The following is a 15,391-nucleotide window of genomic DNA, read 5'->3' as shown; positions in this document are numbered from 1 at the left end:
TCTTGCTGTGATTTATGTCATAGAGTGTTCTGCCTATGTTTTCCTCTAAGAGTTTTATAGTGTCCAGTCTTAAATTTAGGTCTTTAATCCATTTTGAGTTTATTTTTGTGTATGGTGTTAGGGAGTGTTCTAATTTCATTCTCTTACATGTAGCTGTCCAGTTTTCCCAGCACCACTTATTGAAGAGGCTGTCTTTTCTCCATTGTATATTCTTACCTCTTTTGTCATAGATTAGGTGAGCATAGGTGCATGGGTTTATCTCTGGGCTTTCTGTCCTGTTTCATTGATCTATATTTCTGTTTTTGTGCCAGTACCATACTGTCTTGATTACCGTAGCTTTGTAGTACAGTCTGAAGTCAGGGAGCCTGATTCCTCCAGCTACACTGTTCTTAAGATTGCTTTGGCTATTCGGGGTCTTTTGTATTTCCAAACAAATTGTAAAATTTTTTGTTCTAGTTCTGTAAAAAATGCCACTGGTAATTTGATGGGGATTGCGTTCAATATGTAGATTGCTTTGTGTAGTATAGTCATTTTCACAATATTGATTCTTCCAATCCAAGAACATGGTATATCTCTCCATCTGTTTATGTCATCTTTGATTTCTTTCATCAGCGTTTTATAGTTCTCTGAGTACAGGTCTTTTGCCTCCTTAGGTAGGTTTACTCCTAGGTATTTTATTCTTTTTGTTGCAGTGGTAAATGGGATCATTTCCTTAATTTCTCTTTCTGCCTTTGCATTGTTAGTGTATAGGAATGCAAGAGATTTCTGTGTATTAATTTTGTATCCTGCAACTTTACCAAATTCATTGATTAGCTCTAGTAGTTTTCTGGTGGCATCTTTAGGATTTTCTATGTATAGTATCATGTCATCTGCAAACAGTGACCGTTTTATGTCTTCTTTTCCAATTTGGATTCTTTTTATTTCTTTTTCTTCTCTGATTGCCTTGGCTAGGACTTCCAAAACTATGTTGAATGATAGTGGCGAGAGTGGACACCCTTGTCTTGTTCCTGATCTTAGAGGAAATGCTTTCAACTTTTCACCATTGAGAATAATGTTTACTGCGGGATTGTCATATATGGCCTTTATTATGTTGAGGTAGGTTCCCTCTATACCCACTTTCTGGAGAGTTTTTTTTATCATAAATCAGTACTCAATTTTGTTGAAAGCTTTTTCTGCATCTATTGAGATGATCATATGGTTTTTATTCTTTAATTTATTAATGTGGTGTAGCACACTGATTGATTTGCATATATTGAAGAATCCTTGCATCCCTGGGATAAACCCTATTTAATCATGGTATATGATCCTTTTAATGTGCTGTCAGATTCTGTTCGCTAGTATTTTGTTGAGGATTTTTGCGTCTGTGTTCATCAGTGATACTGGCCTGTAATTTTCTTGTTTTGTGATATCTTTGTCTGGTTTTGGTATCAGGGTGATGGTAGTCTCATAGAATGAGTTTGGGAGTGTTCCATCCTCTGCAATTTTTTGGAAGCATTTGAGAAGGATAGGTGTTAACTCTTCCTCTAAATGTCTTACAGAATTCACCTGTGAAGCCATCTGGTCCTGAACTTTTGCTTGTTGGAATGTTTTTAATCACAGTTTCAATTTTATTACTCGTGATTGGTCTGTTCATATTTTCTATTTCTTCTTGGTTCAGTCTTGGAAGGTTGTACTTTTCTAAGAATTTGTCCATTTCATCCAGGTTGTCCATTTTATTGGCATATTGTTGCTTGTAGTAATCTCTCATGATCCTTTGTATTTCTATGGTGTCAGTTGTAACTTCTCCTTTTCATTTCTGATTTTACTGATTTGAGTCCTCTCCCTTTTTTTCTTGATGAGTCTGGCTAAAGGTTTATCATTTTTCTTTATCTTCTCAAAGAACCAGCTTTTAGTTTTATCGATCTTTGCTATCGTTTCCTTCACTTCTTTTTCATTTATTTCTGCTCTGATCTTTATGATTTCTTTCCTTCTACTAACTTTGGGTTTTGTTTGTTATTCTTTCTCTAGTTGCTTTAGGTGTAAGGTTAGGTTGTTTATTTGAGATGTTTCTTGTTTCTTGAGGTAAGATTGTATTGCTATAAGCTTCCCTCATAGAACTGCTTTTGCTGCATCCCATAGATTTTGGGTCATCGCCTTTTCATTGTCATTTGTTTCTAGGTATTTTTTGATTTCCTCTTTACTTTCTTCAGTGTTCTCTTGGTTATTTAGTAGCATATTGTTTAGCCTCCATGTGTTTGTATTTTTTACAGTTTTTTTCTCGTAATTGATTTCTAATCTCAGAGCGCTGTGGTTGGAAAAGATGCTGACTACGATTTCAGTTTTCTTAAATTTACTGAGGCTTGATTGGTGACCCAAGATGTGATCTGTCCTGGAGAATGTTCCATGAGCACTTGAGAAGAAAATGTATTCTGCCACTTTCGGGTAGAATGTCCTATAAATATCAATTAAGCCCATCTTGTCTAACGTGTCATTTAAAGCTTGTGTTTCCTTATTTATTTTCATTTTGTATGATCTGTCCATTGGTGTAAGTGGAGGGTTAATGTCCCCCACTATTATTGTGTTACTGTCGATTTCTCCTTTTATGGCTGTTAGCATTTACCTTATGTATTGAGGTGATCCTATGTCGGGAGCATAGGTATTTACAGTTGTTATATCTTCTTTTTGGATTGATCCTTTGATCATTATGTAGTGTCCTTCCTTGTCTCTTGTAATAGTCTTTATTTTAAAGTCTATCTTGTTTGACATGAGTATTGCTACTCCAGCTTTTTTGATTCCCATTTGCATGGAATATCCTTTTCCATCCCCTCACTTTCAGTCTGTATGTGTCGCTAGGTCTGAAGTGGGTCTCTTGTAGACAGCATATATATAGATCTTGTTTTTGTATCCATTCGGCCAGTCTGTGTCTTTTGGTTGGGGCATTTAATCCATTTACATTTAAGGTAATTATAGATATTTATGTTCCTATTCCCATTTTCTTAATTGTTTTGGGTTTATTCTTGTAGGTCTTCTTTTCTTGTGCTTCCCTCCCAGAGAAGTTCCTTTAGCATTTGTTGTAGCACTGGTTTGGTGGTGCTGAATTCTCTTAGCCTTTGCTTCTCTGTAAAGCTTTTAATTTCTCCATCGAATCTGAATGAGATCCTTGCTGGGTAGAGTAATCTTGGTTGTAGGTTTTTCCCTTTCATCACTTTAAATATGTCCTGCCATTCCCTTCTGGCCTGCAAAATTTCTGCTGAAAAATCAGCTGATAACCTTATGGGGATTCCCTTGTAGGTTATTTGTTGCTTTTAATATTTTTTCTTTGTATTTAATTTTTGTTAGTTTGATTAATATGTGTCTCGGCGTGTTTCTCCTTGGGTTTATCCTGTATGGAACTCTCTGTGCTTCCTAGACTTGATTGACTATTTCTTTTCCCATGTTAGGGAAGTTTTCAACTATAATCTCTTTGAATATTTTCTCGGCCCTTTCCCTTCCTCGTCTTCTTCTGGGACCCCTATAATTCGAATGTTGGTGTGTTCAATGTTGTCCCAGAGGTCTCTTAGACCGTCCTCAATTCTTTTCGTTCTTTTTTCTTTATTCTGTTCCTCGGCAGTTAACTCCACCATTCTATCTTCCAGCTCACTTATTCATTCTTCTGCCTTGGTTATTCTGCTATTGATTCCTTCATATGTATTTTTCATTTCAGTTATTGTATGGTTCATCACTGATTGTTTGTTCTTTAGTTCTTGTAGGTCCTTGTTAAATGTTTCTTATACTTTCCCCATTCTATTTCCTAGATCTTGGACCATCTTTATTATCATTGCTCTGAATTCTTTTTCAGACAGCTTGCCTATTTCCTCTTCATTTATTTGGTCTTGTGGGAGTTTACCTTGCTCCTTTGTCTGCAGAGTATTTCTCTGTCATTTCATTTTGTCTAACCTACTTTGTTTATGGTCTTCTTTCTGCAGGCTGCAGGGTCGTAGTTCTTCTTGTTTCTGTTGACTGCCCCCTGGTGGGTGAGGTTGGTCCAGGGGCTTGTGCAGTCTTCCTGGTGGGAGCGCCTGGTGCCCGTGCTCTGTTGGGTGGAGTTGAGTCTTTTCCCTCTTGATGGGCAGGGCTGCATCAGGTGGTATGTTTTGGGGTGTCCGTGAACTTACTGCAACTTTAGGCAGCCTGTCTACTGATGGATGGGCCTGTGTTCCTGTCTTGCTGGTTGTTTGGTGTGAGGTGTTTAGCACTGGAGCCTGCAGGCAGTTGTGTGGGGTTGAATCTTGGTGTTGATATGGATACCTTCAGGAACGTGCATGCCAATTAATATTCCCTGGGCCCAGGAATTCTCTGGTGATCCAGCGTCCTGGACTCTATGTCCCCACCCTGGAGGCCCGGGCCCAACCCCTGGTTGGGGTCTCCAGTGAGTTTTAAACTCTAGGCCAGGGTAAAATTTCCATCCACCAGTGGTTCTGCTCACACGATGATTTCTCTGCTCCATTGTCAACTTGTTTCTTCTTTCTTCCCTGTAGTATATTCCAGCAAGTAACAACAACACCCCAATCCATGGCTTTTATATCTATTACCGACCCACGGACAGTGACAATGATAGTGACTACAAGAAGGATATGGTAGAAGGTGAGAAACACGTGTGTGAGATAGTTTCCTCTGTTGGCAAGGGGCTCTAGGAGTTGGTGAAAGTAGAAAATGTGGGCTGGCCTGCCCCACATCGTTGGCTCTTTCTTGACACACTTGAGGTCGTTGAGTTCATAAACCCACTTGCTTCGTTCCATGGTGATGGGACAACAGGAACATGGGTGGGAATCTAGAACATTGCCTCCAGTGGGGGCCAAGAAAGCCACACGCATAATCATCATGCTGACTCTCTCTCTGTCTTTCCCAGGGGATAGATACTGGCACTCCATCAGCCACCTGCAGCCAGAGACCTCCTATGACATTAAGATGCAGTGCTTCAACGAAGGAGGGGAGAGTGAGTTCAGCAACGTGATGATCTGTGAAACCAAAGGTGATCTCTTTGGGTTCTCTGATCTTCTCTTGCTCTCCTCCCAGCAGACTAGGGCAAAGTCACTGCTCTGTGTGCCATGCTGGGTATCTCTTCTCCAGAATGACTCCTTATTTTCCAAATATCCCCAAACTTTGTCATCTTAACCCTTCTCTTCCTTTGCCTGTGCTTCGTATTAAGTACGAGCGGGCTGCCATCATGACGGTTTCACGGAGCTTGGGAATTAACTCACACATGAACTCATGGGTTAGAACCCACTCTTAAGTTGGGAGCTTTCTATAAACACTTTATTCCTACAGTAACATTTGGTACTCACATTGGTTAGTTTACTTAATTTAACTACAACCCCATGGGAAAAGAAAGAAACTGAGCATCAGGACATGTTATACCTTGACCAAGGTCAAGGTCACACAACTGGTTAGCAGTGGAGCACACTTTGGGCCAAGTTTGTCTAACTACAAGCCCAGACTCTTTCCCTGCACTAAGACACGTTAAATATATTCATATAATAACTTAATTTTTGCACATTGGTCAAGTGGATAGATATCATTTCCATTTTGCAAATACTGAAAGGTGTATTGCAAAAAAATGTAATCAGGAGAAGATCCCAAAGGAGCAGGGATGGAGCCAAGACAACAATCCATTTTCCTGTCATGGCAACATTCTGTCTCCTGTGTGCCCTTCCTGCCCTCTTCTGTCACGTACGGTGGAGTGAAGGGGCAGATGCACACACAGCCAGCAGTCCTGTGTCGGGACACAGAGTGCCCGGGGCAAAGAACAGAGACTCCACACAGCCTTCACACTGGTCTTCTGGAAGGACTGAACCTTCAGCAGGGTGGAGGCAGTGGCCTGGGGCACAGGACAAGCCTTCACGTAGCTCCACATGGTGGGAGGACGAGAGAGGGCAGTGCGCAGGGAAGAGGCCACGGGCATCAGGGACCCTGTGGGCTGTGAGGTGGAGAAGGGTCGTTGTTGGATTTGATGGTCAGGAAGGGTCACTGGTGACTAGGCAGGAACGGGCTGAGGGGAGAGAACCAGGGCCGCGAAGGAAAGGTGAAGAGAAGCGGTGGGTTTGAGCCTCTTTTCTGAGGGAGCGTAGGGAGGACCAGGGACTGATAGTGTGTTGAGGCTGGGAGAGAGTGAAAGGAGTTCAGCGTAAACCTTGAGGTTTTGAACTTGAAGAGCCACACAGGTGGTGGTGCCATTTTTCGAAATGGGGAAAGCCAGCAGGGAACTTGCTTCCACAAGAAGGGAACAACGTGAACCACTTGGAGGCGTACCTGAGTCTGATTCTTCTGAGATGTTGAAATGCAAGTGTCCCGTGAGGGAAGCAGGTCTCCTGCCCAGGGAGGACCCTGAGTAAGGGTATTTGGCGGTCACTGGGATGTAGGCTGAAATCATGGGAATAGAGGGAAGAAGAAGACAGAGTGTAGACTGAGACGGACCAGGAGGACTTCTCAGTGTCTGAGGCAAAGACAGGAAGAAAAGGGCAAGAAGAGAGAAATGTAAGCAGCAGCGGTCAGAGAGGTTACGGGAAACCCAGAAGACTGTAGTATCAGAAAGTCATTGGGGGAGGACAGCTGCGAAGAGGAGTTAACGATGTCAGATGCATCCTGATAACAGCAAAAGCCAGATGCCGAGGTTGCCACCTCGTAAACTTTTGGATTGACATTTCTCTAGCACTGTCAGGCCTAGTGAGCCCCGAACCCCATCTCCCTGCTCTGCACCCCAGCTCAGACCTAGGATTTCACATCTCTCGATGCACCCAGGAATAGCAAATTCACGGGAAAGTTCTTCCATTACCAGTTCTTTCTGGTTTCAGGTACTTTTTATATTTTCTTCCAAAAGTTCCCCAGCTATGCTTCTAGAAAACCCCTACACCACTTCTGCCCCCAAAGACCCAGTCTGCCCCTAGTGCTTGGTGCACAAATATCTCAGGGTGTTTTTTGAAGTATAAGGCTCAAGTCTCTTCAGTGCCGCCCAATTTCACATTAGATGTCAATTTCATGCTGGGCTTGGATACCACACTCATCCACCAGAGGCCCTGTCTTATAAGTTTGACCCCATTTCTCACACCCATGGAATCAGGATATTGTTTTCCTATTTTTCATGAAAGAAATGTCAAAGAAATAGAGGCTGAAATGAGTTTTGTCTCAATTAACAGCCCGGAAGTCTTCTGGTCAGCCTGGTCGACTCCCACCCCCAACTCTGGCCCCGCCACAGCTACCACCCCATGAAACCATAGAGCGGCCGGTGGGCACAGGGGCCATGGTGGCCCGCTCCAGTGACCTGCCCTACCTGATTGTCGGGGTCGTCCTGGGCTCCATCGTCCTCATCATCGTTGCCTTCATCCCCTTCTGCTTGTGGAGGGCCTGGTCTAAGCAAAGTGAGTGAATGACCATCCTCAACGCCAAGGGGAAGGAGCCTGGGGCGGGGGTGAGGGGTCTCCCAGTCCCTAAGGAGGCCTCTGCCCAGGGCAGGATCCCAGGCGCCCTGTTTCACACTCATGGGAGCTCAAGTTCCTGGTGGGTCCCCCAGAGGGCTTGGAGAGAGTCGGAGAGCGCTCACAGATGGGGCCTTCCCTTCGGCTCATAGACCTTGGCAGATAGAGAGGATGAAGTGGGAGTTGGTCTGTGTTCTCTGCATCCCTGGAGCTCAGTACTTAGCTGGCTCTGTTTTCTTTTACTGTCTCAAGCTCTGACCACGTACTCATACTTTCAGTTGACGCCGCCTCTTCCCGCCTCTTTAGGTCTGTGGCTCCCTTGAGCTTTCCCCCTAATCCTGGGTTAATAATCTGATTTATCCACTGATTTCTGCTTCAGATGGTAACACATCTGGTCAACTTGCTTCATTTAAATATTGTTCCTTCTGGTAACTTGCCATTTCATTCTCCCAAATCCTGGTCCTAGGTCTCCTGTCCCTACTGCAAAAAAAAAAAAGCCTAGATGTTAGGAAGAAGTGGGTGACAGGAAGAATTTTCCAAGAGAGAGAATATTCTCTCCCCTGGCGCGATGTCAACTCCCCACCTACCTCATTGGACCTTAAGTCCTCAGGAGTTTTCTGAGATTCACGTGGGACTTTTGCAAGCTGCCCCAGGCCTCCTTGACCTAAGCATAGCTCTATCCTGTTCTTCCAGAACATACAACAGACCTGGGTTTTCCTCGAAGTGCCCTTCTGCCTTCCTCCTGCCAATACACTATGGTACCACTGGGAGGGCTCCCAGGCCACCGAGCCAATGGGCAGCCCTACCTCAGTGGCACCAGCGGACGGGCCTGTACCAATGGGGTACATGTGAACAGGGCCTGCCCTGCAGCTGCCATGGGCTACCCAGGCATGAAGCCTCAGCAGCGCCGCCCAGGGGAGCTTCAGCAGGTAACGTAGTTCTGGGAGTGTGGGCACGCAGGGACGGGTCACCATGGAGGGCGTGGCCGCGGGCCACCTCCTGAGGCTCCCTCCCTTCTAGCCTCTAACCCCGGGCTGCTGGGCCTGCTGAACAACGAATGGGGAAGTTACCTGGACTCTCTGACGTGACCTTCTCGTTACTCATTTAAGCAGCAGGATGACACCAACAGCACGCTGAGGCAGACCGTTCTTGGCAGTGGATGTGACCCCCCCAGTCACCAGATTCCCAGGTACCCAGGCCCCTCCCTGCCTTGCACCCGTGAGCCCCAGCCCTCGCTCTCTCACTAGTTCCTCAAACCCAGCATCAGTCACTGAGAGGTGAGCACTAGTGCTTCACTCACGATCCCCTCATCTGACAAACTGCTCCCCTGGACTCTTTTTTTTTTTTTTTTTTTTTTTTTTGCGGTACGTGGGCCTCTCACTGTTGTGGCCTCTCCCGTTGCGGAGCACAGGCTCCGGACGCGCAGGCTCAGCGGCCATGGCTCACGGGCCCAGCCGCTCCGCAGCATGTGGGATCTTCCCGGACCGGGGCACGAACCCGTGTCCCCTGCACCGGCAGGCGGACTCTCAACCACTGTGCCACCAGGGAAGCCCTCCCCTGGACTCTTAGCCTAAGGGGGTTAGTTGTTGTGTTTGCAGTTATGATGCCTTTTCTGCTCAGCAATTCCTCCCTCGCTTCTCAGGCCAGAGCAGCCCCGCCCAGTTGGCTCCGCCCATAGGCCCCACATCCTCTCATATACTCAGGACACACATGGAGTCAAATGGAAGGAGACTAGAATTGCCTGTGGAAGCGATGGTGTGGCACCTCTTGATGTCCAAAGGGGAGCAGCCCCTGCCCCGCCTGAGCCCTGCCCAGCTCTGCTGCCCCAGACGGGAGCAGCCAGGGCAGTGGGATCCAGGCCCATGCTGCCCCTACCTCACCCCTCCGCCTGGTTTTGTGCACGCAGGGCTCCCAAGTCTAACCCGGACGAGGGCTCTTTCTTATACACACTGCCCGATGACTCAGCTTGCGAGCTGCTCCAGCCTCAGCAGGACTGCCACCACCTCCAGGGGCAGCCAGCAGCCACGGGCCAGCCCGGCATGAGGCGTGTACCCCAGGGTCCTGGGCTAGAAGCCACGTGGGACCCTCTTTCTCACCCAGGTCAGTGCTGAGGGCAGGGCGGGCGGTTGAACAGGCTGGGGATGAGGTGAGGTGTAGGCATCCACGACCCGGGAGTGACGTGCAGGCGGGGCGAGAACAGTCCCTGAAGGCGGTGCTTGGTAACGACCATCCACAGCTTGTATATCCGAGATGGGGGTGCAAAGGGGAGTTGGCCACCTCCTTCCCTGCTGAAGGCCCAGCAGATCTGCGGGGAGTGTCAGGTGGGTCCAACGTGGCAAGCTCTGTCCTCAAAGGCTGAGAGAACGGGCACTTCTCCATTTCAGAGAAAGAAGCCCTTTTGGTCTCAGCATTTCAAGGCCACTCACAAATTCCCGCCAGTCCTCATCACACTAAGAGGCACTCTCTAATCACTCTGAAGTACCTTGCTTTGTTGGGTCTTGTCTCTTAATTAAGGAGTGAGGTTGCATCCATCATTAAGCCAAGTTCTCACATCATCAGAACTCTGTGCTTCCACAGAACTTTCCCTCCCTTAAGGGACTCAACGCACAGCGCGCCCAGCCCACTGTCCTTCTTTCTGCCCATCTTTTTGATACCTGGTTGAGCACAGGCTGGTTCAGAGAATTAGCTGATGTTTCTTAGCCTCCATGGTGTGGCTTCCAGGTCACATGCAGCTCCCAGACCCTGGGAGATGAAATTCTAAGACAGGTACCTCCTAGAGCCAGACCCCAGTAGCATCCACACAGGACTCCCTCCATCGGGGGGCATGAGTTGTGAGTGGGATGATCATGGCCAGAAAGCATAGCAGAAGGGTGGACTAGCAGCCCACTCCTGGAGAGAGAACTTTCTTGCACGGTTCCTGGGCTCAGCTGACTTCATCTTCATCTGCCCCTGGTTATAGGGTAGATGCCTGAGGGTCTCCACGCTTTCACCACTGAAATGTGCAGGTGGGACGTGGGTAAGAAGTGGCCCATACTTAGAGGGAGTGTAATTGTCCTTGTTGTGGTTGTAGGTCTCTGTCCCTCCTCTAAAGCCAGTAACCAGCTCCCGTCCCAGAGAGAGGCTGACCCAGTACTGCTGAGCACTAGTTCCTGGTCAGTCTAGATTCTAACGTTTCCCACTTTTCTCTCCCCTCAGGGCCCCGGTGCTGCTTGGGCCTCGTACCGGTTGAAGAGGTGGCCAGTCCTGACTCCTGCCCTGCGGGGAGAGGAGACTGGTGTCCCCAGCACCCCGTGGGGGCCTACGTAGGGCAGGAACTTGGGATGCGGCTCTCCCCCAGCCCACCGGTTCACGTGTCTTTTGAAACACCACCTCCTACAATTTAGGCAGAAGCTGATATCCCAGAAAGACACTATATATTGTTGTTTCTTTAAAAAAGAGAGGAAATCGGTATTTATTTTTCTATAATAGCCATATTTATATATTTATGCACTTGTAAATAAATGTATATGTTTTTATAATTCTGGAGAGACATAGGGAATCCTCCCCACTGAGGTCTGAGGTGGGAAGCAAAGAAGCCGCAACGGAACAGGAGTCAACGGGGAAAGAGCAGCACAGACTGAGGAGGCAGCCCGTCCCTTAGACCCTCCGCCGCTGCCTGGGCCCCTGCAGAAGGCCCACAGAGAAGCCTGTGGAAGGAGGACTCCTAGGCACACTGTCCACAGTGACTGCAAGAGAAGGGCCAGGACCATGCGATCAGAGGCTGCAGCCACCCGTGACAGTGGCTGGATCTGGTGCTACAGGAAACGTTTTCCCAAGATGCCCGTGAGACTAGACTAAGATGTGTATAGTACTATAAGCATTAACAAACCTTCCAGAATCAATAATCTGTGGCAACATATCTCTGTAAAAATAAACACTGTAAATGTCTAAATAAATGTTTAGTCTTCCCTGTAACCTACAGCTTAGTCATGTATGAGTCAGCATTCTCTTCAGATGTTAGGATTCAGTCTGAGTATTTGAAGAAACATCCACTTGTGATGTTTTCAGATCCATCGAGGAGAAATCTGGAAAAGGTAGCAAATGTTTCTAATTTTGTCTTTTTAAATATTGACTCTCAGTTGTGTTTTCATTAATGCAGATGCGTGGTAACTGTTTAGTCCAAGAGGGACACAGTGTACACTGGGCGAGCAGAAGCAGATTCACCGTTCTCTGACTGGACTTGAGGTAAAGCTATGGTCAGATCGGAAGGAATGAGGCTCATCTTTTCTGTACAGGTGTGTGTTGAAGACTAAGTATTTTCTCCAAAATGCCACCTGTGCTGCAGGTGACCATATGGTGCCTGGTAAAATTCACTTCCCTTCTTTCCAAAGAAACAGCAACGTGGCCAGAGGAGTTGACTCACTAGTTGTTTAAAATCAACATTTACTCACTGCCGTCCAACCACAGGATCAATCTTTGTCCGGGCAAGTGGAAGTAGATGGAGGCTGAAGCTTTTTGCTGAGAGCCCTACCACACTTTAACTGTTTTCAGGAGAGAAATGTACCTTCTAGATTTCGGTAGAGTTGAGTTACAGATGAAATGCCACTTGAAACACTTAATCCTGTTCCGAGTCATCAGTGGCAGAGCCTAGCTTCACACTCCAGTCACAAACCGAATAAAGTCCTAAGAAAGCCCCAGGAAGTGACTGATTGTCTAGGGCAAGTGCGCCCTCTGCTGGCCAGAAGAGATTCCTGCATCCTTTCTCCATCCAGCCGCTAAATTGGAACATGGTTTTCAGAAAAGCAGTATTTTAAAAATATTTCAAGAAATAAAATGAAGGACTGTAGGAATATGGAAATGATAGGAAAGGAGACGTAGAGCAGGGAAGAAAAGAAATAAGACTGTGACTTCAGACACAATCTGGCATCAAGGGCCTAGAGGTCACTTCCAGGAGGGGGACAGCTCTCACCTCTCAGATCTGGGCTATAATTCAACTTCTAGCCCATTGGCTTTTGAAAAAAAAAAAAAAAAAAAACCTCCCCTGTTTTCTTAATACTTGATGATCCCAGTGGTTGTCAAAGTGAGTTTTGGTGAACTTTATGGAAGTGGTATGGTTCCAGTGCTGTGCAGAAAGCAGTTTTATGTGACAACAGTGCTTTTAGCTCTCAAAAAAAAAAAAAAAGCCTGGGAATGAAAAAGCACTTCTGAGGCAGGTTAAATGAGATAAATGTGCATATTTACTTTAGCCAATTGCAGGAAAGGAGGAAAAGGTTAGGCATCAGGCCTTTAAATTTTAGCCTAGAAAAGGAAACAGCCTAGATATTCAGTTTCATTGCACCTTGCATTTCTTTAGATTCAGGTTAATTATTATAGTGCCTTTTAAAAATCTGATTCACTCAGCAATGGCTATATAAATTAATCAAAAGGAAGAGTAAGACCTAGTTGGGCAGGAGCTGGTGTGAAGTTCAGCTCGTGGCTCAGGACAGCCCAACAGGACAGGCTGAGTCAGCAGGAATGAGTAACTCCTTCTCCTGTGAAGTTCTGACAGAGGGGCTGGACTCTACAGTTTTTCTTTCAGTGTTGAGATTTGATGATACTATGGACGAGGGTTCAAAATAGCCAAGGGACATTAACAGTTGATCCACAAGTAACTCGGACAGATTTTTGGCAGCTTTCAAAGGTGAGGCTGCCTTCTCTAAGGGCACAGCAGGAGGCAGAGAACAGTTAGATCAGGAGACTAGGACAGCTTTCCATCCATCCCCAGCCAGGGCTGCACCCTGGTGCTCTCCTGCTTGATATTAAGCCTCCCGAAGACTCAGCTGCTATAGATTCAAGACTAAGCCTGGCATCAATGAAATGAAACGAAAGCTATCTTTATCTTTTATCTAATTCAAAATAAAAATGAATTAACTGTATCGTCAAATCCCAAACATGCTGTATGAAAGCCTAATATTGTAAACTTCAGTGATTTTTGTCTAGTTCAGTTTGGGAAAATGTAATTATCCTGACTGGTTTTACTCTAAGAGAGTTGATAGACACATGGACTCCTTGACATGGCTCTTCCATAGACTAAATTCATTCTTGCTGCAATTAGAATCGCAGGATTCAGAATGGGAAGAAGCCTCAGAGCTTAGCCAGATCTCTCATTTGTCTGATAATGAGGCCCAGGAAAATAATGTAATTTTTACCCTAGCTCTCAGCACAACAAGGGGATAGTGTCTCCTCCGGGACCACCCACTGTATCCAGGCGGTCGCTCAGGGTCGCAGCCAGCCAGCCAGTTACGTAAGTTTGGTGGCAGCCCTTCCTGCTGCAGCCAAGCTTCAGATGGACGCGGCCCCAGCTCACAGCTTGACTACAACCTCGTAAGAGACCCGAGCTGGAAACACCCAGTTAAGTAGCTCCCAGCTTCCTGACCCTCAGAAACTGGGTGAGAGAATGTTGTTTTAAGCTATGTTTTGGGGTAATTTTTTATGCAGGAATAAATAAGTAGGTAAAACACTCAGAACTGTGACTAGCACATTTTTTTGAAATGCTTGAAGGGCACACATAGTTTAGGGCATACACACATAGTTTAGGGTGTACAGCAGAGAATGTGATAAAGGGTGCTCTCCAGTAGAAAAGCTGCTACATCAGAGCTTTGTGGTGATTGATAGGCTCAAACAGTAAGCTATTTGGACCTCTCAAATAGGAGTATGAAAGGATCTTAGAGACACAAGTGGCCGCCTGTAACATATATATATTCCAACATACAAAAGACCCCAAGTCCTGTCTGTAATTTTGGGGGGCAGATCAGCAGGCTAGACAGGTTACGAAAACTTGACCTTGCTGAGGTCACTTTCTACATTGGTGCAATATTGCCTTCTTTACCTTTCCTTTTCGGTAACCAATTCATATTCTGGGACGGCCTCAAGGGAGTAGCTCGTTAAAATGGACCCATAGAGCACGGAATTTAAAGTGCTATGTTCTATTACTAACAAACAGGAATCCAAATATCAGTGAAATCACTCTTAGATGAATTCCACTGACTACTTACCCCCAAACCAAAAGAATACTCCCAAATCAGTTTAAATGTTATGTACAATCAAAAGTGATTATTAGAGTTGATCTCTCAGTGATGGAATCTATTTCATTACTTCCTGATCTATATCAAAACCAGCAAATGACTCAAGTAGAAACAGAAAGAAAATGGACAGGACATGAGAAACTACAGGAAATGCTTAGAATACTGGTAGAGTTGCAGATACCTTCAGAGAAGAGCCTCCTTCTTAACCATTTTGCAAAACACACTTCTCTGCTCCACCCAGAGCTGAGGAGTTTGCTAAAACTATGGGTGATTCAGGAAGCTGTTTATTTTTGGCTTCACGCCAGTCTACAGCAAACTGCTCTGCTCTGTCTGCATTTCCTGAATCCCGACCCCTCAAAGAACTGCTTTATGAAGTTAACAATGTCAGAATTCTAAATTGCATTTCTTTTTCTCAGATATTGTTGGCAAAATAGTTGTTGTTCTCGTGTCCTCTCAGAGAATACCTGATAACATCAAAGCTTATTTTCCAAGGATCCAACGACCAAGAAAAGGAAGTTTTCTCATGGTTTGCTGAATGATCGATTTTCTTGCCAATGGCTAAGAATTCAGATAACCAAAAAACAAATTTCCTAAAACAGGGTACATTACCGATGGTTTCTGGCGATTTGAGGTAACAGCCTCCTAAGACTTCATATTCGACCCAGCTGGTTGCAAACACATCTGCAATGGTTCAGTTCAATAATAAGTAGCTGTTGGGTGCTGTAGTCAGTTTTAAGATAAGCAGTTGGGGGGAAATTATTAAAACGACATGACTGGATGTGGTTTTAGACTTTCAGATAAGTTCACTTTAAAACAGCAGGATTGTTGCAGGCGACAAGGAAACAGAACTTCTGTTGAACTAAGTGTCAGAAATCTTGGCTGGATTTGGGAAAAAAGCAAACTTAAGGCCCACGGGCT

General features: G+C 45.6%; 1 protein-coding gene across 4 annotated transcripts in view; it reads left to right on the top strand.

Moving 5' to 3' along the window:
- BOC (BOC cell adhesion associated, oncogene regulated) overlaps positions 1-10,813 on the top strand; it is a gene marked incomplete at both ends in the record, with an annotated part of 40,855 nt that extends 30,042 nt beyond the window's left edge. For 3 of the 4 annotated variants that reach the window (XM_079705519.1, XM_079705518.1, XM_079705516.1), the window contains 7 exons: positions 4,497-4,602; positions 4,868-4,990; positions 7,152-7,373; positions 8,124-8,359; positions 8,543-8,619; positions 9,337-9,530; positions 10,626-10,813. In XM_079705519.1, the coding sequence (XP_079561645.1) occupies positions 4,497-4,602; positions 4,868-4,990; positions 7,152-7,373; positions 8,124-8,359; positions 8,543-8,619; positions 9,337-9,530; positions 10,626-10,813 (1,146 nt within the window). The remainder of the gene's footprint in view (positions 1-4,496; positions 4,603-4,867; positions 4,991-7,151; positions 7,374-8,123; positions 8,360-8,542; positions 8,620-9,336; positions 9,531-10,625) is intronic. The other variant, XM_079705517.1, reaches the window with a different exon arrangement.
- Between the last annotated feature and the right edge of the window lie 4,578 nt (positions 10,814-15,391).

Source organism: Hyperoodon ampullatus (assembly GCF_949752795.1).
Source record: "Hyperoodon ampullatus genome assembly, chromosome: 5".
Taxonomy (NCBI): Eukaryota; Metazoa; Chordata; class Mammalia; order Artiodactyla; family Ziphiidae; genus Hyperoodon; species Hyperoodon ampullatus.
Note: the sequence above shows the minus strand (reverse complement) of the source record. Positions and strands in the feature narration are given on the sequence as shown.